This window comes from Budorcas taxicolor, chromosome 19, assembly GCF_023091745.1.
Source record: "Budorcas taxicolor isolate Tak-1 chromosome 19, Takin1.1, whole genome shotgun sequence".
Lineage (NCBI taxonomy): Eukaryota > Metazoa > Chordata > Mammalia > Artiodactyla > Bovidae > Budorcas > Budorcas taxicolor.
Genome location: NC_068928.1, coordinates 51,159,807 through 51,186,231, shown reverse-complemented (window position 1 = coordinate 51,186,231; position 26,425 = coordinate 51,159,807). Strand labels below are relative to the sequence as shown.

At 45.9% G+C, this 26,425-nt stretch overlaps 1 protein-coding gene across 3 annotated transcripts in view; it reads left to right on the top strand.

The window, feature by feature from the left end:
* The window catches only part of RPTOR (regulatory associated protein of MTOR complex 1), a 327,706-nt gene that overhangs the window by 200,290 nt on the left and 100,991 nt on the right, over positions 1 to 26,425 (top strand). For all 3 annotated transcript variants that reach the window (XM_052657407.1, XM_052657406.1, XM_052657405.1), the window contains 2 exons: positions 25,502 to 25,602; positions 26,101 to 26,245. In XM_052657407.1, the coding sequence (XP_052513367.1) occupies positions 25,502 to 25,602; positions 26,101 to 26,245 (246 nt within the window). The remainder of the gene's footprint in view (positions 1 to 25,501; positions 25,603 to 26,100; positions 26,246 to 26,425) is intronic.

Below are 26,425 nucleotides of genomic sequence, written 5' to 3'. Positions count from 1 at the left end.
TAGAGATCACTCTGCTCCTCAGCTGCAATAGTCAGATCATAGCTTAGCATCTTCCCCGTGTTCCTCAACTTTCCCTTTCACATTCTGCAACCTTCCATTCCCCTGACTCAGTGGGGACATAAACCCAGTGTTACGTTCTATCTAAGGCAGGTGTGGTGGTCCTGGCAGGAGGGGTCCTTCATGATGTGCAGTGGTTGCTTGGCCTCTCCTTGTCCTCCCAGGTCCTGGGGCCGGCTTGTCTGCTCCTGTCATGAGCCTCTTTGGGTCAGTACACCATCTCAGAGCTCTAAACTTAACCTACATTTTATGTTTGTTTGCGTGTTCATTTCATTCATCCCGATTCACCTAGGGTAGTTCCTATTGCTTCTGCTCTGAACCCCATTTCTTCTAGAATTAACATATGGACTGTTCCGTAAGTCTTGATATACAGAATCGTGTGGTAAAGCAGAAAGGCCTGATTTTAACAATTAACCTCAGGTAGAAAAAGCAAATCTTCTAGGTTTCTCTCCTGGAAGACAACTTGCCTGTGTGTCAGGGGAAATGCACAAGAATATTATGCCTGAATGCCCACCGCAAGTGCACTGTGGAATCAATCACATGCGTTCCCGACGGGAGAATACAGAGTGTGGTGGCTACACTTGCGTCAACAGGGAGCGGCCTTTTGTTAAGAGACTGACATGACACCCACCATGGGCTGCAGAACCGTGCATGACTCTGTGTGTGAATACATATCAGCAAGACATGAAATAAAATATTTGCACTCCGCTCTGGGTAGGAAAGTGAAATTTGGAGCAAGAAGCAGGGAGGAGCAATGTTAAGGAACTGATTTTTTTCCATCTCGTTTAATTTTTTTTATAAGAATATAGATATGTAAAATATAGATACAAATAAATTGAAAAGAAAGAACCAACAAAATATAAGTAGGATACCTGCAGACAATTCATTGAGTATAATTCCTTTCATTAAATTTTGGATAAATGTCTGCAGAAATCATGTGACTGGTCACTGCATCTGTTTACTTCAAGATGCTTTTGTCCACAAGCAAAATGGGATATTGTGACAAGAAAGAATTAGCATGACACTGATCAGTGCCAGCAGGACAAACAGGAAGGCCTGTGGTCCTTCTGCTTAGAGTGGGTCTTGGTTTCCACTGACCCACAGTTGAGATTTCAAAGCCATTGCTGAAAGGGCAGTGCTGGCTGAGGCTGGGCACAGGGAGGCGCTGATAGATGGGCACTGCAGGCTGGGAGGGAAGCAGCGGGACTTGAGGTTGGGACTGATACCAGCAGCAGAGTGGTGTTTGGGGTGCTGGCTGTGCTGGCTCAGTCAGAGCAGGGACCACAGGCCTCGGTGCGTCATGTTCACAAGGGTCACGGAGGGCTCAGGCCTGGCTCTCTCTGCCCCCAGTGTGTAGTACAGAGTCCACCCATGCTTCTTTTCAAAGTCGTGCTGCTCTGGGCAGGTGCAGCTGCTGATTTTCTCCACATCGGAGCTCTGGTGCTCTCGGGGTTACATGGTGGGGAGAGCGCGTTGGTGGTCTTGTGTCCCTGTTCCCGTCTTTGCTGGGTGGCCCATGCTCCAGGGGTCAGTGCGGTCAGGAAGCAGGGGGCTGAGTGGCTGGGTGCTGAGTGCTCTGTTAACCAGCCTCCACAATCGCCCCGTCCTGGTCACACTCACACAACTCACTTCTAGAGACAGGACTCAGGACCCCTCCTCTCAGAGGAACTGTTCCTCCCTGTTCTAAGCCAGCTTCACCTCCAATAAGGACTGAGACCTAGTGAGACCACATTTACAAGTGCTAGGCAAACAAGGCAGCCACTGAGAAACAAACATCACATGGAGAGAAGCTGAAAAATAAGAAAGTGTTGGTTCGGCCTGGTCATCCGGCCTGTTTGGTCCCTGACGAGATTTCAGAATTTGGAAGCCATCCTATTAGAGCTCGTTCACCAGCGCTGCTGTGCTCTGTCTGTGGGTCTTTACTTCCCCCCCATTTCTGAGTGCCAGAGCCTCCATTGCCTGTACCTCAGATCACCATAGACATGTAATTCTCAGATAAACCATTAAAACTGTGATAAAGTTACCTTCTTTCCTAGCGAGGTGACTTCTGGTGGCCCGTTCAGACAGTACTGAAGAGGAATCTGGCATTTGGTTTGCTTCAGTTTCCTTGGTGGCACTCCCACCTGGTGGTGTCAGGCCAGCCTGGTGGCCAGGTGTCTGGACGTCTCTCTGTGGTCTTTCCTGTACACAGGCCCTCTCTCTTCCAGACTTTGGTGTCTGAACAGCCAGCTCTCATCCTGTCACGTTCTCAGACTTAAAGTGTGCATAGCACTTGACACCCTAAGCATGATCCACAAAAGAAAAAAATTGGCAAATTAAACTTCATCAAAGTTTAAAATGTTTACTCTCTGGAAGACACTGCTAAGAGAGAGAAAAGACGAGCTGCAGACTTGGGGGGAAATATTTGCAAATTGCATAGCTGACAAAGGACTTATATCCAGAATATATGAAGGTATCTCAGAACTCACTAAAATAAAATAAAAATGGACAAGAGACATTTTACCGAAGAGGGTTTAAGGTTGGGGAGAAACCTTTACTCACAACTTAAACTGGCTAATGAGGATTGAAAAATAGAAACAGACACCTCCTATATATGATAAGATTTTAATATTTTTTTATCAAGTGCAGTTTTCATAAATCACGACTTCAGAGTTTGTAGCCACCCGTGTTCCCAAAAAACACCGTGTTGACTCTACCCTCCACAGTGCTAAGTGACTTTCTCAGCTGGCAAGTGTGACTTCTGGTGGCCCTTTGAAGGTTGGCTCAAAGGTTGTCCTTTCTTCTCCATTAACCCCTCTCCTGTCCCGGGCAGTGCTACAACGTTGGTGAAATGCTGAAAAATTGGTTGTCTGTGTGTTTTGATTTAAAAAGAGAAACATCATTAATAGCACCCTGACTGGGAATGGGGGCAGGGAAAGGGGGTGGTGGAAAGACTACAGACAGACAGACGTGGCCAGCCTCACCCTCAGCAGTCACACTCACTGGGTGCACACCTCTCACCCCTGCATTTGTCACCGTCGCCCAGGGTGGATTGAGGAGCATGTGGTCGGTTCTGTGGGCGTCAGCTCACCCCCACAAATACTTCTGTTCTCTCACCACTTTCCCAAAGCTGCACTGGGAATACTGGTTAATACTACTTTGCACGTCTGAAGCCATTGGATTTCTGATAAAGACTGGGGTGGGAGGGGGTGGTTCACGGAGAGAGTGTCTTTCATACACCAGCCCCAGCCACCATTGGGTGAATGCCACCACATAACTTTTGGAAAATTGTGTAAACAAGTCCAACAGTGCAGTTTAAGAAGAGATCATTCCCATACCAAACAAGTTTGTATTTTAGAAAAGCTTGTTGTCCATATTAATTGGGATAGGCTATGAGTTTCCAAAATGAACCACACTAAAAAAAAAAAAAAAAAAAAAAAAATGAACCACACTTGCTTCCCAAATGGAACTTCGTCTGAGTGGCTTGTGATGGTGGTGACAAAAAGTGAGTAAGAATAAGATATTTTAGAAACCTTAGAACCTCTTTGTTGTGAATAACTTTTCAAGGTACAACGGTTTGGGTCTGAGTCATTGTTCTCAGAATACAACTTAGCAAACATACAGTTCAGGTGAGACCATACACGTCATCATTTCCAATGGGAGGCACTATGTGGCTGCTCCCCTCGTAGCCTGGCCACAGTTAGGGTGAATGTGCAGGGTTGAATTATGTTTATTCTTTATGCCAGGACAAGCTACAGGCTTTAGTTACATGGCACTAGAAAAAACCCAGATGTATAGCTCCACAGGATTCCCGGCCATTACCACCATGAGATCTGTTTCTGAGTAGATACAAGTTCTTAATTTCTGTAGCTTTCTTGGAGAGATTTTCCATTTAAAATGCTGTTCTGAGGGCTTCCCTGGTGGCTCAGTGGTAAAGAATCCGCCTGCCAATTCAGGAGACACAGGTTCAGTCCCTGATCTGGGAAGATCCCACGTGTCTCGGAGAAATTAAGCCTGTGTGCCGAAACTACTGAGCCAATGTGCCACAACTACGGAAGTTCTAGCACCTGGAGGCCGTGCTGTGCAACAGGAGAAGCCACCGCAAGAGAGGCCCTTGCCCCGCAACTAGAGAGTAGCCCCCATTTGCTGCAGCTGGAGGAAAGCCCACCCAGCAATGAAGGCCAGCTCAGCCGTAAATACATGTTTTTAATGCTATTCTGCTGTTTTAATTTTTAGACTTTCCCCCCAACTATGCTTACAGTCTATAAGAAGAAACATTTTCAAGAAGTAGGTGTGACCTTGAAGTTACAAGGTTAGAAAGAAACACAGCACATCTGTGTTCAGTAGTCTTCCAGGCTGCCAAGGTCTCTGTACTCAGAGAACCTTCGTGGGGAAGATGTCTCATTATTCTCCCCCATCATCATTTTCTGGAGACTTCCGGTCAAAATACACAGCTCTTGGATGCAGCAGGCTCTTGGTGTCCGCATCTCTGGGGCTGTGTGTGGTCTCCACTCTATGTGCTGGGGCCACTTGGGGTTCCATCAGGATCATAACTCATTGTGATGTTTATCTGCCTGTGGATGAAGCAGATTCGTGCGGGAGCTATCCTGTGCGGTGATTCCTCGCTCGCTGTGCTGAGTGTTTGCACCGCTGCCGCAGGCCAGGCTGTCCAAGCTGCTTTACCCTTTGCCTCTGTTTCATTTGCAGTGCCCTCCTTAGATGGCCATTCTCACCGTATCAAGCACCCTTTGTCCAGTGGATGCCCATCCTCTGCACAAGCTCTTCTGCTTTGGGGACGAGGCCTGTGACTCACCTAAAGAGGTGCAAGGGACGTCCAACAGGGTGTCGTGGGCACTTATCCCCAGGAGGCTCACTGTTACTCCCAGCAAAAGCCACTGAGCTGGTGGAGCCTTCAGGGGATGAAGTGAGAACCTCGTTTGTGCGTCTAGATTAATTGGCAGGATATAATTTGTGCTTAGTTACAATTATAGGATCAAACAGAAATTGGCTTTTTTTGCTCAGTTCCTTGGTCCTGTTTCATATATTCTTTAGCTGCTCGTTACTGCTAATGAAGTCCTCAGCACTGTCAATTGGTGGGGAGAGGACAAAACTCCATCAACAAGGAAGCACCTACGAAGGCGTTGCTGTGGGGAGAGTGTTTCCTGCGTGGAAGGTGGGATAAACCTGTGTTGGGGGCTCCTGGAGACACATCAGCAGAGGGCTGGCAGGGCTGCCACTGACATGTTGCTGGTTTCACAAGTGTCTTAAGGCATTTGCATCCAGTGTGACTCTCTGGTTTCAGCTCACCACATGGAAATTCTTGAACTTGTGAGGGTGACTCTGGTCACTGTACCACCTGACTAGAGTGACAAGTCACAACACAGAGATGAAGCAAAACCAGAAGGACACTGGGTTGTGTTCCTGAGTTTTGTTTCCCTCCCTCAAGTTTAATGACCTGCAGAAAATAAAGATAATGTCCATCTAGTCCTCTGCCCACCCCTTTCCTTCCCCGGGTGGTGCTGGCTCTGCGTGTGTGAGGGATGGTCCTGACAGAGCTGGGTGAGTAGCCATGCCGAGGCCTGGCGTGCGTGAACTGGGATGGCAGGCATGTGGCCTGAGCCCACCGGCCTCACCTGCCACTCCTTCCCCTGTGTGTGGCTCTGTGTATACCCTGGTCTCCAGGGGCACCTCTCCTTAGGACCGGAACAGGCTCTTAACGTTGGCGTGAGCTGGAGAGGGAATCTTGCCCTGCACGCTGCAAGACTGGCGACCCCATCCAAGGAGCCCCGAGAGTTTCAGGGTCAGGTGTAGGGGCTTGAAGGTGGCGCTGGGCTTCACCTGTATGCTGCCTTTCCAGCCATCTTCCAGCACCTTCCCTGGCTACCCCTAAATGGTCAGAAATGCAGCCCGATTCTGTCATCACCTTCTTCTTTGCCATCACTGGAGAAATTGATTGAAAAGTTTCACACTTCTGAATTGCTGTATGGTAATTCTTTGATAAATGTGGTTTGTTTCAAACAGCTGCCTCTGTGCAGCAGCTCAGCATAAGGTTCCCCAGGATATCAGGGCTTAACCCCTTCCCAGCCTTGGCCACCTTTGTCAGATGTGCAAAATGTGTTGTTTATAGAGTCTCAGCACCAGTCCAGAGAAGGAGACATGGGTGGTGTGTGTGTATTATAATTATTTAGCAATCTTTAAAGCTAGGGAAGGAATTTGTTTTCTAATTAAGCTGCTGTGTCTGGAAGTAAATTATAGTGAACCTTCTCTGAGAAATCTCCCGATTTCTAATTATCTACGCGAACCTAGCAGCCTGATGAATAGGCATGTTGCCACTGCAGTACATATTTATATTCTGAATCCTTTGAGAGACTGGCAATAAGATCCATGCTTGGAAATTAAGGGACATTTTTCAGCCCTGAAACAAAGTAATGAAACGCTTAAACAGTGCTAGAAATATTAGGGTACTCAGAAGGCTCCAGGGAATCAGAAAGACGAGGGAGCTATTCCATGAGGCTGTTAGTTAGTATTCTGATCACTGGAGGCACAGAGCACACCAAAAAATTATTCATAATTAACATCTATTGTGTAAACAGAATTTTTAAATAGCTAACAATCCACTGTCTTGAATAAAATGAGTTGCTGTGTCCTGCTTCCTCAGAACCTTGAATAGCAGTTTAGCCCCTGTTTAGTCCAGAAGCAGTAGCTGAAGATGAGTTTGGATTTGGGGCTTGATTTTCACTTTGAAACCTCAAGCAATTTTTTTTGACTTAACTACGGTCTCCATCTTAAGAATCCTGGTCTCACGAGTCCTGCATATACAGTGAAGAAGAGGTCACAGGGGAGGAAGGAGAGGGTGGGACAAATTGGGAGATTAAGACTGACATAAATACACTACCGTGTGTAAAGCAGGTCGCTAGTGGGCACCTGCTGTAAAGCACAGGAGACTCACCTTGGTGCTCTGTGATGACCTAGAGGGGTGGGATGATGGGGAGGGGGGAGAGAGGGAGGGAGGTCTACAAAGGAGAGGATGTATGTATACATATAACTAATTCACTTCATTGTACAGCAGAAACTAACACAACATTGTAATTATACTCCAGTTTAAAAAATACATGAATTATGGCTTGAGAATATAGGGTAACCCAAAGATTCTTTAGTTGAGAGTTAAGAACAAGATTAGGTGATATTTATTGGCCACCTGCTATGTACCAGGTACTGTGTTAAGGGCATTATATATTCAGTTTCTGTTCATTCCCGGAGCCTTTTGAAGGGAGGTGCTATTATTGTCCATATTCCAAAGAGACTGAGGCTCTCGTGGCAGGCAACTAGCCAGCCCAGTGTCTGTCCAGGCCATGCTGGATGGTCTGTCCCAGCATCGCAGCAGGAAGGGAAGCGGCATCCCATGGGGCTGGCGTGAGCAGAGAGATTCAGCCTGGTAGCAGCCTGTGCCTGCCACCCCAGGATCAGTAGCTGTGATTAGAATTTACTCCACTGTCAAGCCGGAATTGTACACATGTATTATGTTTGAAAGGAAAACTATCAAAAGATAACGTCTTAATTCAAAAAGTACCTTTCTTTCCAACATAAATATATTGTATTGGCTGGTTGAAGGTGAAAATCAGTAATTCATTAACGCCTGCCAGTCACTGAGAAGATGAGTAATGATTCACTGGCAGCTAATTTGGAAATGAAGTGGGGAAAACAGATCCCCAAGAGACGGCACAAGGGGAGAGAATGTGAGTAATTGGCGGAAATGTGGAAACACTGTGAAGGAAGAGTCGCAGGTCCTCTCAGCCCGCGAGCAGGTGTCAGTCAGACATCGATCAGCCTGGCCTTGGAGCGCCGCCTCTGGGGCGAGTGGCTGGACTAGACCCAGCGTTTCTGCCTGTCTCTATGATCCTGCTCAGGTCAGCAGGGGAAGGGGGGCTAATCCCCACACCCCATATGGTCCCTGTGGCCTGTGCTGATCAGCCAGCATGAAGGAGGCTTGTCTGGGAGGAAGTTGTAGATGAGCTGCCCAGGGAGCATGAGAGGTTCCCGGGACTTCCATGGGGCGCCTGCTCACCACCCAGAGCGTCCATTTCCTTCTCTGTGGGACTGAATCTTGCCCTCTCGTCATCCAAACAAAGGCTGCAAAGCGCCACTCGGAGCATTTCAGCATCTGTGGCACTCATTTCATCTCCTGATGCCCTGGGCGCCCTCCTGGTGTCCTGAGGAAAATGTGTCTGCAAGTCTGTAAAGAATGCGTCATCCCCAAGATCCAGGGATACAGATGGCGGTGTGGGTGGCTTTTCTTAATGGAAGGCGGGCGTCAGGCGGTGAGAGGGGAAAGTCAGCGGGGGCGCAGCATGTGCCTCCAGTCTCTCGGAGATTGGCCTTCCTTGGGGCGACTTTGTCTCCTGAGGCTTGTTGGTGCTCTGGAGACACTTACCACAGCAGGCCCGTGACGGAGATGAGGCTGAGTCAGTGCCTCACCTCACTTCCGTCCCTACTGAAGCTTGCCCTGTCTCCCTCCTTTCTTGGTCTACTTGCCGACCTGTCTCCGAGAGCTTGTTCAGGTCCAGCTCTACACCACGGTCCTCTCCCATACAGCCCGGCAGTGGGCTCCGTTTCACTGGGCGGAGAGGGAGGAGGCCAGCTGCATCAACCAGTGGTCCCTACGCCTGTCTCTCAACACAGGACTCGGAGCCCTGCTGTCACCATGTTGGCACAGGCCTTGGCGCACCCCAAATGTCCAGCTGTCCCCACCAGTCCAGGGAGTGACTGTTGGCACCATCTCCGTTTCAGACCCTGGAAACCATGATAAAAGGAGATTGAGTGACTTGTTCAGTAAGTGGCAGAGCCAGCTCCTGCCTGCTCTGACCACCACGCCCCCTGGTGACTGCGCCAGGTTTTCTTTCCAAAGACAACACTCGCCCACTCTGATCTGAGCACATCATCTGAACTAGAAGCCAGTGAGTCACACATGAGATGCCTGCTTTTGAGAAGGGCATCTGAGATGCTGCTTCCCTGGTGGCTCAGCTGGTAAAGAACCTGCTTGCCAATGCAGGAGATGCAACAGACTCAGGTTCGACCCCTGGGTCAGGCAGACCCCTGGAGAAGGCCGTTGCACCCCACTCCAGTACTCTTGCCTGGAAAATCCCATGGACAGAGGAGCCTGGCAGGCTTCAGTCCATGGGGTCACAAAGAGTCAGACCCAACTGAATGGGTGCCCACACATACACACACACATTCTGAGATTCCAGGCTTAAAAACACCCAGACATCTCTCTCGGGCTGCTCATTCATTGATTCAACGAAGGGTTGGTATGTGGCCTTACATTCTTATTGGGAGAAGGAAACATGAAAGCATAAATTAAAAAAATATGCAATTACAAAAGAAGCTATAACATAGTGACTGGTGCTTCTCTGATTGAGCAGCAAAGAGGGGTGTCTGGAGAGTGATCCACCTGGCCAGAAAGAGCCAGCCAGGCGAAGTAGGGGAGAGAGTCCCAACCTGGAGCCAGTTGTGCTCCAGATGCAGCCCTGGAATGGAATTCATCCGTCTCAGTTCAGTTTAGTCGCTCAGTCGTGTCTGACTCTTTGCGACCCCATGAACCGCAGCACGCCAGGCCTCCCTGTCCATCGGTCTAGTACTTAAATTAACACACTTAGTGGTTTCAAGGTGGCCTCTTAGGGTCTGACTCAATTCCCTGCATCACACGGGGGAACTGATCACTTAAAAGCTTGGTTAGTACCTTAATTGGAAGTGGAGCTAGACCATTTCCAGTTGTAGTTGCTGGGTTGTATGGGTATGCAGTGACATTTACTCTCCCATGCCTTCCACTGGCAGGTGTTGGAGCACCAGCAGTGTGTAACATGCCAGGTGCTGGGGGGTTGATGATGCAAGACTAATAGTATATGAGGTGATTTGTCCTCTAGAGCTTAGAAACTGATTGGGGGGCTCAGTTTCATATATGTAGAACCGTTATCAAGGAAGGCCTGTGCTCAGTAGCCCGCAAGCCTCTTAGAGCTAAGAGATTGGGCTGGATACTCAGTAAGAGGTTTACCTCCTCTCCTGTGTGGACAGTGTGTAGGGGGCAGTCAGTGAAGGCCTGTGAGTGGATAGCAGTCCAGAGAGGAAAGAGCCTCGGCAAACTGGAGGTTCCAGGGCCAACTTAATGAAAGAGGACCCATGGGCTGGGCTTCACAGAGGAGGCAGTATTTGGTTCAGTGACAAGGAACACACGCCATGCTTTGCTCTGTAAGTCTGTTAACCACAGCCTTCCACCAAAGGGGGTGGTGGTACAAAGCCTGGTGGACATGCTGTGTTTGTCAGATGGAGAATGGGTATAACTGGAAAGCCACAAGGAGGGCTGTCCCTGATCTTACCTGAAGAAGGTGGTCAGCTGGTCTTCTTGCAAGATCTTTAAGATTATTTCCTTGGATGGTGTACCAGGTCAATTTGGTGTGCTGTGTATGGTATCTTAGAGCTGTAATGTGTTGCCTTTTACCACCAGAATCGCAGTCAGAATTCTGCTCCGGGTAGTAGGAGCCTGTTTAGATGTGACAGCAGCAACAACTGATCTCACCTTTGCACATTCTTCATGTCGGCACCATTCTTCTGCTTCAACAAGGATGCATCTAATAATTAACCATAAATACTAGAGCAAAATGATGCAAAAAGTTTTCAGAAATTCAGATCAACCATGATAATATTGTTATTAGAAATAATGAGAACACAACTAAGAATTTGTTCATATAAGAAAACTTTAAGGTGGACCCAGTACTAGAATATAAAAAGGTCTTGACAGGCTGAGGAATGAAATGCAGATGATCAGAATTATGTATATAGATCTCACAGTAGTCCCCAGAAATCACATGTACAAGTATGGGATTTGAAAAATCTGATATGGAAAAAGTCAGGATTTTAGTAAACGGAATTTAATTTTGGTCAACTTCTCAAAATGACTGCTCAAAAACCAGAAAAATCTAGAGAAGGAAGGTGATAGACCCTGAAGGGACAAGGTGGGACGTGGAGTGGGCGGCCAGGTGAGAAGCACTTTAAGGAACTGGGACATGTAGCCTGGAGCAGAGAAGACTCTAGAATGACAGGTAACTGCTTTTGATAATGGAAAAGCCATGAGATTCAGGTAAATTACACGTATCTGGGATCAAGAAGTGCCAGCGTCAGAGCTGCCTGGCAGGAGCTTCAGGGAAAGCAGTCTTGGCATCACGAAGAACTGCCCCGTGGTCAGAACCCCCAAGGCAAGATGGGCAGTGGGAAGGCCACACCAAGTGGAGCGAGGGCTGTGGGGTGAGGCGAACCAGGAGGCGATGTGTAAGGCCCCTTGGACCGAAGCAGCAGTCTTTGTGATGCTGGGAAAAGCAAGAAACAGATGACTTCCAAGTGGGAAAAAATCTACCTGTTTATTAAGGGAAAGAAAGGAAAAATGAGAGTTCACAAAAGTGAAAATGTGCTCCATGTAATTACTTAGGTTCTCATAAAATTATCATGTTTATTAAACTTAGGGGTTGACTGTATTTAGGCGCTTCCAACGTTTCTGATTTAATTTGTTTCAGAACTTGTAGGGATTTTGTTTTAATGGCAAACAAGTTGTTCAGTCGCTAAGCTGTGTCCGACTCTTTGTGACCCCCACGGACTCTAGCCCACCAGGCTCCTCTGTCCGTGGGATTTCCCAGGCAAGAACGGAGGGGATTGCCATTTCCTTTTCCAGAGGATCTTCCCAACCCAGAGATCAAACCCTTGTCTCCTGCATTGGCAGGCGGATTCTTTATGACTGTGTCACCTAGGAAAGCCCAGCCAAGAAACAGGAGCAGCTATATTTTCTGAGCCCTTACTATGTAGCAGGTTTTGTGCTAACTTGTTAGGTTGTTAACTTACTTTACTTTTCTAGTTCCTGTGGGGCTAGGTATTACAGAAGTGACTGAGTCTCAGAGAAGTTAGGTAACCTACCTAAAGTCACACAGTGAGAAGCAGCAGAGCCTGGAGGGTTCAAACCCCAGCCTCTGATTCCACTCCCTCATCTCCATGCCGTGTGTACACTGAAGGGTCTCAACATTCTGCAAGTTCTTGTATGCATGTAGAGAGGAAGGAAGGGTATATTTTGGTTGAATACATATCAGAAAAGGTCTTAAAAGGGAGGTGGCCTCCATTTCGTGCATCTAGGTGTCTGGTCTCCAAGGGCAAGGAAAGATGAGGGGATGTCTGTGGTGTAGGAGGAGTAACTGGTCACTGTGGCCCAGACTCCCAGCTACCTGGGAGGAGTAGGAGAGCTCACGTCTGTTTAATGCATCCCTGCCAGGAAAACCTCAGAGGAGAGTTATCCTGGAATATGAAGAATAGCAAACACAATCTGATTGTATTTGAAAGCTATTGTATCTGTGGTGTTTGAACCAATTGACAGGAAGAGACAGAATTTCCAGCAAGGCTGCCAGCAGTCCTTCTCGGCACGAGGTATAGAATAACCCTGGCATTCCAGGCTCTTCATGGACTAGAAAGGTCAGGATCAATTTCTGTGAAACACTTGGAGGTCTTACATCCAGGTCTGCTGCTGAGGAGGCCAGTTCCACCCTCCCCCTCCTCTCCTCCCACCTCCTTTATAGAGAAGCTCCCTTAGGAGACTGCCTCAGTACATTCAAGGAGGGGCGCCTGGAGGCAGAGGAGCATCTCAGGAAGGAAGTGCTCCCTGCCCGTCTGGACCAAAGAGGGCCGCTCCCTGGGGCTTGTCTGGATTTCACCTCCACCCCCCTCATTTTAGAAGCTGCCTTTTCTGAATGTTATTGGCTTTTTAGCAGCTTTTCAGAGAACTCTGCTTGAAGGAGACATCTGCTTGGCTCCTGGGCCTGTAGCTCTCAAGAAAGGGTTGGTCTGTAAGTCAACCTTGACATCCAGAAAGCCAAAGAAAATCCACTCTTTCAGGGAATGCTTTAAAAAATAAAATTAGGTTCAGATTTGTTTCTGTTCTCTTTAATAGAAACAACCTGTTCTCCTGGTGTCATAAACATGTTCAATAAGTATGTGAGAACCTGCTCCTTTTTTCTCTTTGACCCGGGTCTCTGTGAGTTCTTTTTGCAGCCTCCAGAGGGACTCGGAGGTGCCAGTACCGGTGCTGTTGTTGTCTGTGGCTCCAGGAATAGGCAATAGTTTATCATTGTGTAATAAATTCAGTAAAAGAGAGAGCATCTCCACTGTTGTATTAATAACTCCTGCTTACCACCGAGCCTTAGAAATCATCACTCCTCTCCCCCTAGAATTTTAAGATACATTTTTCTCCATTTGCTTCACAAGTAAAGATTGGCAGGCTTCTGTTCTGTGGGAGCTGTTAAAAGGCAGAAGGAAAGGGATGTGAAGGACAGCAGTGCTGCACACATAAGCCATTCGATTTAAAGGCTCAGTACAGATTATTAAAAAATCATTATGAAACAAGCTGCCTGTGTGGGTTTCAAAAAATACCAGTCAGCTTATTCAGAGGTCGAATTATGTAATTTTCTAATCTCTTACATCTCTCAGATGCCATGTTCACCATCAAACCATTTTGATGACCTGAGCCAATAGCTTCCAGGAGAAATTAACAAGTTAACTTAAGTCAACATTTTTTTAAACTGCAGGTCATGGTTTATAAGTGTCTGTAAAATCAGTTTAATGGGTCACAGCCTTGCATTAAGAAAAAGAGAAACACCCAGAGAATATCCTTGTTTTTCTAGCAACATGAATGCTCTCTGGTCCTGTTGTTTGAATGTGTATATTTACACACGTGATCATCTATATGTGTGTATCAGGTGACCATGCAAAATGTATTTCTTACTAAGAGTTGTGATCAAAAAAGTCTGAAAGCCACTTACGTTCCCTGAGGATGTGGATGTACTATCTCCCTAATGTCTGTCCTCAAGTAGTCAATGTTCTTAATAGGTAGCTTGTCTTTTCCTATCACTAATCCCTGTTGACGCAAATAATCAATAAGCAATCTATAATAAGGGATAGAAAAGAGTTTTATCCAAGCCACACTGAGGACCATAGCCCAGGAGACAGCCTCTTAGTCGCTCTGAGGAATTGGTCTGGAAGAACCATGGTTTTCAGCACCATGCTTTTTATATCTCATCAGAGTAAAGAACGTATACCAAACATGACAGGGCTACATCTCTTCAAGGTTTCAAAAGAGATAGATTAGCACAAAGTGGACATTCTTTTGGATATTGTTGTTTTTTTCCCTGGCCAAGCAACACGGCTTATGGGTTCTTACTTCGCTGACCCAGGATTGAACCCTGGCCCCAGCAGTGAAAGCAAAGTCCTAACCACTGGACTTCCAGGGAATTCCCTGGATACTGCATTCTTTTTTTAGTGGTTAAAGCAGATGTACAATGGATGATAAACAGGTCATAAGACAGGTTGTTCTAGTTAACGTAAACTTCAGGCCAAATTATGTACAAGCTGGAATGACTTACCCTTACCTCAGTATGTGAACATTTTCTTCTGTCATCCTAAATGCCAATTCTGCCCTCAGCCTAATACCATGTTATGGTTTCCAATAATCTGCCACATTTTTAATTACTGTTGCTGATACATATACCTCAACTTCTTCCTCTCTTCTTATTCAGGAAATAATTTTGATGATTTATTGTCATTTTGCTTCAGCTCCATCTCTTCATTCTTCCTGGAGTTAGTTCTCCACTGATCTCCAGTAGTGTACTGGGCACCTATCAACCAGGGGAGCTCATCTTTCAGTGTCCTATCTTTTTGCCTTTTCATACTGTTCAGTGATCAAGGCAAAGAAATAGAGGAAAACAGTAGAATGGGAAATACTAGAGATCGCTGCAAGAAAATTAGAGATACCAAGGGAACTTTTCATGCAAAGATGGGCACAAATGGTATGGACCTAACAGAAGCAGAAGACATTAAGAAGAGGTGGCAAGAATACACAGAAGAACTATACAAAAAAGATCTTCATGAAGCAGATAATCATGATGGTGTGATCACTCACCTAGAGCCAGACAGCCTGGAATGTAAAGTGGGCCTTAGGAAGCATTACTACGAACAAAGCTAGTGGAGGTGATGGAATTCCAGTTAAGCTATTTCAAATCCTAAAAGATGATGCTGTGAAAGTGCTGCACTCAATATGCCAGCAACTTTGGAAACTCAGCAGTGGCCACAGGACTGGAAAAGGTCAGTTTTCATTCCAATCCCAAAGAAAGGCAATGCCAAAGAATGTTCAAACTACTGCACAATTGCATTCATCTCACACGCTAGCAAAGTAATGCTCAAAGTTCTCCAAGCCACACTTGAACAGTACGTGAACTGTGAACTTCCGGATATTCAAGCTGGATTTAGAAAAGGCAGAGGAACCAGAGATCAAATTGCCAACATTTGTTGGATCATCGAAAAGGCAAGAGTTCCAGAAAAACATCTACTTCTGCTTTATTGACTATGCCAAAGCCTTTGACTGTGTGGATCACAACAAACTGTGGAAAATTCTGAAAGAGATGGGAATACCAGACCACCTGACCTGCCTGCTGAGAAATCTGTGTGCAGGTCAGGAAGCAACAGTTAGAACTGGACATGGAACAACAGACTGGTTCCAAATTGGGACAGGAGTACGACAAAGCTGTATATTTTCACCCTGATTATTTACCTTATATGCAGAGTACATCATGAGAAATGCTGGACTGGATGAAGCACAAGCTGGAATCAAGATTGCCAGGAGAAATATCAATAACCTCAGACATGCAGATGACACCTCCCTTATGGCAGAAAGCGAAGAACTAAAGAGCCTCTTGATGAAAGTGAAAGAGGAGAGTGAAAAAGTTGGCTTAAAACTCAACATTCAGAAAAACTAAGATCATGGCATCTAGTCCCGTCACTTCATGGCAACAGATGGGGAAACAATGGAAACAGTGACAGGCTTTATTTTGGGGGGCTCCAAAATCACTGCATATGGTGACTGCAGCCATGAAATATAAAGACACTTGCACCTTGGAAGGAAAGCTGTGACCAACTTAGACAGCATATTAAAAATCAGGGACATTACTTTGCCAAAAAGGTCCATCTAGTCAAATACATGGTTTTTCCAGTAGTCATGTATGGATGTGAGAGTTGGACTAAAGGTCCATCCAGTCAAAACTATGGTTTTTCCAGTAGTCATGTACAGATGTGAAAGTTGGACTATGAAGAAAGCTGAGCGCTGAAGAATTGATGCTTTTGAACTGTGGTATGGGAGAAGACTCTTGAGAGTCCCTTGGACAGCAGGGAGATCCACCCAGTCCATCCTAAAGGAAATTAGTCCTGAATATTCATTGGAAGGACTGATGCTGAAGGTGAAACTCCAAATACTTTGGCCACCTGATGTGAAAAGACCCTGATGCTAGGAAAGATTGAAGGCAGGAGGAGAATGAGACGACAGAGGATGAGATGGTTGGATGGCATCACTGACTCAATGGATGTGAGTTTGAGTAAACTCTGGGAGTTGGTGATGGACAGGGAGGCCTGGCGTGCTGCAGTCCATGGGGTTGCAAAGAGTCAACATGACTAAGCAACTGAACTGAACTGTCATTTTACTTTAAAAGCTTATTATTTTGACTATGGGCTTTGCCCTTCAGAACTACAGAAGGATACATTCACCATGACTGACTTCACCTTCCTGATAGAATGAACTGAACCTTTTGTCATTAAGAAATATCACTCTTCATCTCTGGTAATACCCTTTCCATAAACCTCACTTTGTAGGACTGTAGCGTATCAATGGGCTTCCCTGGTGCCTCAGACAGACAGTAAAGAATTCACCTGTAATGCAGGAGACCCAGGTTTGATCCCTGAGTCAGAAAGATCCCCTGAAAAAGGGAATGGCAATCCATTCCAGTACTCTTGCCTGAAAAATTCCATGGACAGAGGATCCTGGCAGTTTACAGTCCATGGAGTCACAAAGAGTCAGACATGATTGAGTGACTAACACACACACAGCGTAGCCATACAACTCTTGTTTGATTTTTGTTTGTACAATGTGTCATTTCATATATAAACATAATATGTGTGTACATAATTGTATTAGATATAAATGTTTTGTGTATTTAGGCAGGTATCTTTATATATATTTCTGTAGCTTTATATTTTACGTCATATCTTTTTAACAGGGTATAGTTGACTTTTTTCTGTTTTTAAATCTAGACTAAAAATTGTTCACCTTAATTGAAATATCTGGTCTTTTTATAGTTACTGTAATAATTTTTGAGTTTAAATCTACCATCCTGTTTCTTTCTTGTTTTTTCTATTCTTTTTTCCATCTTCCTTTTTGTCTTCTGCAGTGCCATGTTTTGGATTGATTAGCAGTTTTACCACCCTTTTCTCCCCTTGTTTTGGCTTGTTAACTGTTTCTTTTCGTGCACTGGAGTGGCTACCCAGAGCTGTGGTCTCCGTGTGCTTTCTGTTAAAGGCCAGGCAGTGAACGCAACACAACAGAGGCATAAAGTCTCTGTTGTTTATTCTTCTTTATCTTCTCCTGCAAACCTTTAAAATTATAAGGCTTGTTATTAGCTTGCAGACCGTGCCAAAAATAGGCCACTGACTGGATTTGGTCTGCGGGCCATGATTTTGGCAGTCCCTGGCTTCTTAAAGTCTAAATATAAATTAGTGCTTTTACCACTTCTCAGGTGATGTAAGGACTTTAGAACAATTAATTTTGTTTACTGACTTCCTGAAATGTGTGCAATTATTGTCATATATTTTAACTCTCCATATATCATCATCTCTATAAACATTATTAATATTCTATAGAGTTAATACTCATATATGTTTCCCACATATTTACATCTTCTGCTGTCTTTCATTCCTTCCTATACCTCAGGGCTTCCGTGAGATCATTTTTCTTTATCTCCTTTAGTGCAGGTTTGCCAGGGAAAAGTTTTTATTGTTTGAAAGTGCCATAATTTTTTACATTTTTAAATTGACATTGTTGAAATACTGCTTACATTCAATAAAAGGAACTCACTTTCAGTATGCAGTTTGATGAGTCTTGACAGTTTTATATACCCATGGAACCACTATTACTCTCAAAATATATCCTAAAAGTTCCCTTGTACCTCATCCCAATTAATCCCCCACCCTAGCCCCCAGGCCCGAACAAACATTGATCTGCTTTTTCTCTTATGTTGCTGCTGCTGTTGCTAAGTCACTTCAGTCGTGTCCGACTCTGTGCGACCCCATGGATAGCAACCCACCAGGCTCCCCTGTCCCCAGGATTCTCCAGGCAAGAACACTGGAGTGGGTTGCCATTTCCTTCTCTAATGCATGAAAGTAAAAAGTGAAAGCAAAGTCGCTCAGTCGTGTCCGACTCTTAGCGACCCCATGGACTGCAGCCTACCAGGCTACTCTGTCCATGGGATTTTCCAGGCAAGAGTACTGGAGTGGGGTGCTATTGTTAGATTTATCTTTTCTAGAGCTTCAGATAAGTAGAAGAGATACTGTGTTCTTTTGTGTCTGCGACCGGGCTTGCCTGGTGGCTCAGATGGTAAAGTGTCTGCCTCTAATGTGGGAGACCCGGGTTCAATCCCTGGATCAGGAAGATCTCCTGGAGAAGAAAATGGCAACCCACTCCAGACACTTTGTGTCTGAAGAGTAGAAGGTGGTGTGGCAGGTGCATGTTTAACCTTATCAGAAATTTCCCAGCCCTTTCCCAAAGTGACTCGCCCTTTGTACGCTTAGATCTTTTCACAATATCTGCTGTTTCTTATGTATTTATTAATTATGTTCCAATCTCATCTCTTTTGCTTAATTTTGAGTGCTTTTTTCTTCTGACCCATCTTCCATTTCTTTCTTCAGTATTGTCTGATCTGCTGTTCTGCCCATCTGTTGAATTTTTTAATTCAGTATATTGTATTACTATTAAGTTTTTGAGGTTCCAGAGTTTCCAGAGTTTACAGTTCTCAGCCAGAGTTTTCCATCCTGTCCATTAATTCCATGAACACATTAAGTAAAATTATGGTGAAGTTGGTGTCTGATGTCACCATTATCAGAATCCTCTGTCCGTCTCTTTCTCTTCTTAGTTGTTTTTCTTGGTTTTAAGCATATAAACGCCTGGTTTTAGGGGGGTTTTTGGAGATATAGTTGATTTACAGTAGTTTTTTCAGATGTACAATATGGCGATTCAAAATTATTATAAATTCTATTCCATTTATAGTTATTATAAATGCTTGGTTATTTTTGACTGAATGCTGCAAATTGAAAATAGAGGGCTTTCCCTGGTGGTCCAGGGGTAAAGAACCCACCTTGCAATGCAGGAGGCTTGGATTCAATCCCTGGTCAGGGAACTAAGATCCAATATGCTGCTGAGCAACCAAGCCGGCACTCGGCAACTGCTTGAGCCTGAGCACCATAACCAGAGAATTTGTGCTGCAATGAAAGATCTCAGTGCAGCCTAGTTAATTAAGTATTTTTTAAAAAAAGAAAGTGGAAGTTGTACAGAGATTTAGGTTGATCTGAGACTACAAGGTCTGCCTTATTTCTAGTTCATCCTTTGCACCCAGATCCAAGCCTGGGTTTGTTTGTTTGTTTGTTTGTTTTACCAGAGCTCCATCTCCTTGGCCAGCCCTCAATTTTTGTTCTCTAGCCCATGAGTCCGCCAGGCTCAGCTCAGGCTCTCTGCCTCTCAGAGTTGCCAGGCGCCTCCGGGACACATGGAGCCCCAAGTGCCAGCTTAAGCCTGGGGCTTCCCCCTCTGAGGTTCTGGCCTCACGATTCTGCACAGCCTTGCCAGTCTTCCATTCCCTTCAAAAAGATTTTCACACACACACACACACAGCACGTCTGGTTGTTCTCAGTGGGTGAATGGTCTGAGTCACCTCATCTACCATTGTCAGGAAGATGACATCATCCAAACCCTAAGAGAATGATTGAATCGCATGCCCCAGGCTTTGCAGATGTAATTTAGGGCCTAGCTGACTCAGCTCTGAGAGAGCGTCCCAGTGACTGCACAGTCGAGTGTCTCTGAGTGAGTGCTGAGAGCTGAGTGCAGTGTGTCCACAGGCTTTCTGCATTTAAACAAGTGCAGCTCCATTTCCAACCAGGCTTTCTTACTGCGTGTTTCTCACTTCCTTTCTCCTGACTACTCATACGTAGTCCTGCAGTCCATTTAAAGGGGAACTTCTGTAAAACAGCAAACTATTCAGGCTGTAAACAAACCATGTCACGTTTTATAAGCTGCAGGTTTCATGCACACCGAAATAGACTTGGATGATCATCACTTGAAATCTATGACTGACTAGGAAAAAAAGCACTGAGTAATAAGAAATACAGATAATATTATGGCTTGGTCTGGTTCAGCAAAATGCCAGCATATGAAGAAATATGCTAACCTTCATTTATGTCAAGTAGTTTTCTTCTCCTGTTCAGCTGAGTTTTTAGAATGATTTTAGGTTATGTGTGTGTGTATCTGGTTTCAATATGGCAATTAATTGATTGAGAAAATGTACCTGCACACATATTCAGGGACTCCTGATGATGTGAGTGCTGTCTCTTACCCCACACGTTGAGATCCCTGGTCTCATGTATCTGACTTTGTCTAACCAAGCATCTGACCAGTGTGTACTGACCTGGATATTCAAAAGAATTATTTTAAAAAGAAATTGCTGGGTTCTCTCCCTATTTCTTAGTTCCAGAGCATTTCTAAGTAATGAATTATATGCATCGAGAAAATGGTTTAGCGGAAGGTTCTCTTCACCATCATTTACATAAAGCCATTTAAACAGACTTGTGGTGTATCCTACTTTATTTGAACTGAATATGAGATAATGTAAATTCATAAAATTATGCAGTTTCCAAATATTTTCTCTTTTCAGGAAACTTGCTTAGCTTCCCTCTTATTAAAAAAAAGTTTCAAGGACTTCCCTGGTGGTCCAGTGGTTAGGACTCCACGCTAACAATGCAGGGTTGCACATTCAATCTTTGGTCAGGGAATGAAGATCTCATATGCTGCGTGGTGCAGCCAAAAAATTTAAAAAAAATTTTTTTTTAATTTTCATGTTTCTTTATTATGAAGCAGTGTGTTTTTAGCATATGTATTATTGAATACAGATAAGCAAAATAAAATCATCCATAATTTCCACCATGCCAAGATAATCATTGTTACTGCGTTGATGCAGACCTTCCCAGACTTTTTTCCTAAGCATATTTGTGGATGTTTTTAAGACATGTAAACATTTTAGAAATATGGCAACTCTTTTCATATTGTTATTTCAGTGCAATTAAGGTTTTTTGATTTTGTGCATTAAGAGCTATCTGGAGGAATGGGCACCAGAATGTTTCTGTTGGTCCTTTGATCATGAAATTTGGAGTGATCTTTGTGTTATCACTTGAGTGAGTTTAGTAAGTTTGTGTCATTTTCTTGGAAACCAAGTTTTTCACTTAGTGTTTTATTTTCACAGAGCTGTGATCATCCAGCAGGGATCTATCCACTCGCTCATCAAATATGAATAGGGCACCTGTTATGCATTAGTCGCTGTGCGCTGAGCACCGGGTTAGCACGAGGAAGCATGCGGGCCTGCCGGCCAAGAGCCCTGAGCCTAGTGGGAGACATAGCCCGTGCACCAGCTGTCGTCCATGGATTCTGTGGGGGCCTTGGGGCAGAACCAGAAAGCGGGGTCGGGGGGGCCTTGGCAGAAATGAGGGATGAGGCAGAATGTCAGAATTGCTCCAGTCTCCTGAGCCAGGAAGGCAGAGGGGTGTCTGTGCAGGTCCAGGGGCATGTGGACTGTTTGAGGAGGACAGGTTCCATGTTGCTGGACTTTGGTGTGCTGGTGAGAGAGAAAGCTGGGGAGACATAGAAAGGGACCCACAGAAGCACAGTCCCGACATCTACCCCAGACCACACTGCTGGCCGGTTGATGTGGGCAGACATGGAGACAAGGGACACAAGCTTACTGAGGAGAAGCACAGAGGGAGACAAGGAAGCAGCGGCCATGAGGCTGGGCTGCTAAGCATGGGCCGCCTGGGGAAGCCCCACATCTCAGCCCCAGGGTGGTCAGCTGGAGACCAGTCTGACAGCTGAGACAGCTTCACTCCCTAGCTGGACAGTGTCCCCGAATATGCTCCCCTGCTGAGCAGCCAGCCTGTCTTGGGGGTCTGGGCAGTGGCTCTCCATGTCAGCCACACAACCTCATGGAGTTTGGGGAGCTGCTGGCCAAGTGTGAGCAGCTGTTCTTAAGCAGGGAAGTAACATGAGTCAGATGTGTGAGCTGTGAGCTTGTGCGTGTGCTCAGCACTCCACCAGAATCTACGAGGAGATTGATTTATATCGAGGAAAGTAAGTCATTGCCCACAAGGAATTTATTACCTAGTTACACAGATAATCAACATGCATGGAGCAATAGTGAATAAGTAAAAAGAAGAAAAGTAAGTGATCAACAGGCTGCCAGAGGAATTCCAAGGGAGATGCTGTTGCAATGGACCTGACCACAGGCTGTCATGGTCAAAGTGTCTTCATGGACAGGGAGGTTGGGCTTTGCTTGTGAAGACTGAACCGGAACCAACCCAACACAGGTGGGAGGCTATTCCAAGTGGGCAAATGAAAGGAGACTGAGTTTGATGTTTTTGTCCAACTGTGAGGTTATGGACCTGACCAGAGGGAACTAGTTTCAAAGTTTAATGTGTCAAACGGATGGCTTGAAGCCAATTGGGAATTTTCTACCTAACTCCAATGACAGTGGTTTCACCCTTGCTCCTTGGAGACCTCAGAGTGGCCATCTAGGGAGGCACAGGCTGCTAAGAAGCTGGTGGCTCCCAGTCCTCACCCTTCCAGCCATCGGAACTCCACTTTCCTTAATTGCAAGCAAGATTTTATTGAAGTAGAGGGAACTAAAATGCCATTTGGAAACACTGCAGCAGTAAGCAGAGAACCCTGTAGCTTTTTGAGTAAAGTTATACTAAGGGCCATCACCCTGCCCAGTATGAATTAGATCAAGAAGGCTGTTGAAGATACCTTTGAAGTGGGAGTGATGAGCAAAAGGCAGTGGAAGAGATGCCTCGCAAGAAGCAGGAAACGTGAGCTGCACTTGGGGCAGAGATGAGTGGGCCGTGTCTCAGGGTTTGAGCTCTGACAATAGGGAATCCACGGGGACTCTGGGAGCAAGGACGCATACTACAGGGGAGGAGAAGATGGCAGTAATGAGGATGAGCTTGATTTTAGACGTGGTTAAATTTGGGCTGTGAAGACAGCAAGCAAAGGGTGAAGGCAGGTACCTTGTGTTGGGTTATTTTGTAAGATCCATAAGCATAGTGGCCATAGCTGGAGTCGGGCTCCAGACAGCGGGCAGTGCTGAAAGCCGTAGGTGAGCCCAGATGTCGGGGGAGGTGAGAATAAATCCAACGCCTGATAGCAGTGATACGGAGTCTGAGGAGGTGGCATGCATTTTCCAAGAAAGTGTCTGCTGCATCTCCTTTTGAAGTGCTATCCACTTTATTTTGGTCCCCATTTTGCATATGAGGTTAGTCTGGGTGACTCAGAGCAGAGGAACAAGATGCCAGAAGTTACCCAGACATGCACAGCTGGGACTAGAGTCATTTTTCCTCATCTCCCAATTCTGTCATCTGTTCCTAAACTATAACTTTAAACCCCTTTTCTTTTAAATTTTAATTAATTAATGTATTAGTTTATTTATGGCCGTGCTGGGTGTTCATTGCTACGCACGGGCTTTCTCTAGTTGTGAGTAGCGGGAGCTACTCTTTACTTGTGTGGGGGCTTCTCACTGCAGAGCCTAGGTGCACAGTCTTGAGTAGTTAGAGCATGCAGACTCAGTAGCTGTGACACATGGGCTCAGTTGCTCCGAAGCATGTAGGATCCTCCCGGACCAGGGATCGAACCCATGTCCCCTGCTTTATCAGGCAGATTCTTAACCACTGCACCCCAAGGAAGCCCTAAATTATGAAATCTTGTGCTTTTCATGTAAAAGCTAATCTGTGATTAACACTGTGGGTTTAAGTTTTCAAAGAACCACTTTGATTATTAATGAAGTTCGGGGGAGGGTACAGGTGAAAGAAACTTTAGTAACGAAATGTGTCCTGGACTTGCTCTGTGCTAGACCTTTCTTCCTGGTCCTGCATTGCTGACCCAGATAATTATCTGCCAGCAATTGTCATAAGGTGAGGGTTTTCAAAGCCCTCCTAAATGCACACTGGCCTCCACCTGACAGAGTGGCCTCCGCTCCTCCAGTGGCTCAGCTGTGTCACTTCACCTGACTCAAGGGTCACTGTTCACGCCCCTGACATCCTTGGTTTTAGTTTGAAAATAAACCTCAGCAGACCTTCTTTCGTCCAAGAATACCATCCTGTCTCCACCAGCCGCCCACCAGCTGCCAGGGCGAGGAGGCGGGTGAGCAGGGAGAGTGTTGCCACTGCCTCACTGTGGGGTTTTCCTCCTGATCAGCTTTCCTTGGGGGTGTTCTGTGTAATTATGTCAGCATGGTTATTTGTCCCACTTCTTTACTGAATGTTACAAAGCAGTCTTTTCCCCATATCATTAAAATATTCACAAACAACAGTTTACTAGCTTGTAATTATTTCATCGTGGTTGTTCCATAATTAATCATTTCTTTATTATTGGTCACATAGGTGGTTTCTGCCTTTTCACTGTTATAAATAAAACACTGGAAAAATATAACTTGTTTCCACACTCTTCATTTCTGGTTCAAGACTGATTCCTAGGAGCAGACTTACTGAAGAAAGGATACAGACCTGAAGGATTGTGCCAGCATACACACCCAAGGTGTTGTATGTGAGTGGCCACAAGCGGAGCATCACCCAAGAGTGTTGCCTAGTCGTCCATTGGGTTTTGTCTTGCTATGTTCAAATTTCCCTGTCGGGGTGGGGAATTAAGCCCAGCTCCCCTCACATGCCCCACTGGGAGGCCTGGGCCGCAGTTGGCCTGCCTCTCATGTCCTCACCACTGGCATTTTCAGCCCAGCGATGCTTGCCCTGTGAACTTAAGAGGTAGAATCTAGGCCTGAGTAAGTTTGTTTGATGTTGAACAGGTGAATGTGTGGTGAGGAGCTGGGCCCACATAGGAGGTCTGGCCTTTGCCCTTGGCTGCTGGGAAGTACCTGTGTCCAGCCCAATAGGAGTGTCTTGATTTGGGTATAGGGCCAGTCACCCAGAGGCTGAGAGCAAGCCTGTGGTGGGCTGCAGGGCTCCAGGGGCTCCCCTGGTCAGAATTGCTTTACGCCTACCGTCACACATGAGTGCTGGAGGGGCCACACCTGCTCCTCTGTGCAGATGGGGAGGGGAAGAAAGTGAAGTGGAGGCTGAACTTTAAGATGTGAGGTTGGACATCCAGGAGTCTCAAAAGTCCCAGTGGGGCACAGAGGTCTTCCCAGTATGGCCAAGCCTCCCCACCCCTGGTCTGATGTGCTGTCCCCTCGCTCCTTCTTTTCCCACCACCTCCTGCCTCTATCACCTGTTTCTGTCGCTGTGGCTGTTTTGTGTTTTCTAGGATTCCCGGGCGGCTGAATGACAGGAGGACCCCCCTGGGCGAGCTGAACTGGATCTTCACAGCCATCACGGACACGATCGCATGGAATGTGCTTCCTCGGGGTGAGGCCACCCGGCCATGGGCTGGCGGGAGGGCTGCTGCCCCAGAGTCAGGAGACTCTGGCCCTGGGATGTGAGAGAAGTCAGAAGGAATGATCGTGTTTCTCTCAGTGAAGAAACCTGAGGGGATGGGCAGCAGAGGGCAGGAACCCCAGAGGTTCTTTGAGGATGAAGAGCATCTAGAGAAGCATCTGCTTTGGCCCTTAGTATTTTCAGGGCAGATTCAAGGCTCATCTGTCTTCGTGGAATATCCGTATTTCTTACAACTGCAGTTACTACTGTAGTATAAGGAGCCTTTGTGTTTTCTGTTGATAGTTGCTTGGGTTCTGCTGTTTGTTCCAGTTACATATGTAACAGATGTAGGTTACTGCCAGTGGAAAATGTGCATGTCAGTCCCAACCCGCTTGTGGCAAATTCTGATAGAAGTAAGTTTGTATATTTGGCTTTAAATGCTGGGCATGAGTCACTGAAGACAAATTGTTATCTTTTCTCTGCCCTCAGATCTCTTCCAAAAGCTCTTCAGACAGGACCTGTTGGTGGCTAGTCTGTTTCGAAATTTTTTATTGGCAGAAAGAATCATGAGGTCATATAACTGCACCCCCGTCAGCAGTCCACGCCTACCCCCCACGTACATGCATGCCATGTGGTAAGTGTTTCTTGCTGGACCAGTGTCAGGTTCTCTAAGGAGCGTGCTTTCTCCATTTCTTTCTTTCTTTTTTTTTTTTAATTTGGCTGCATCAGGTCTGAGTTATGGCACATGGGCTTAATTCCTCCCCAGCGTGTGGGATCTTCATTCTACAACGAGGGATCAAACCCACATCCCCTG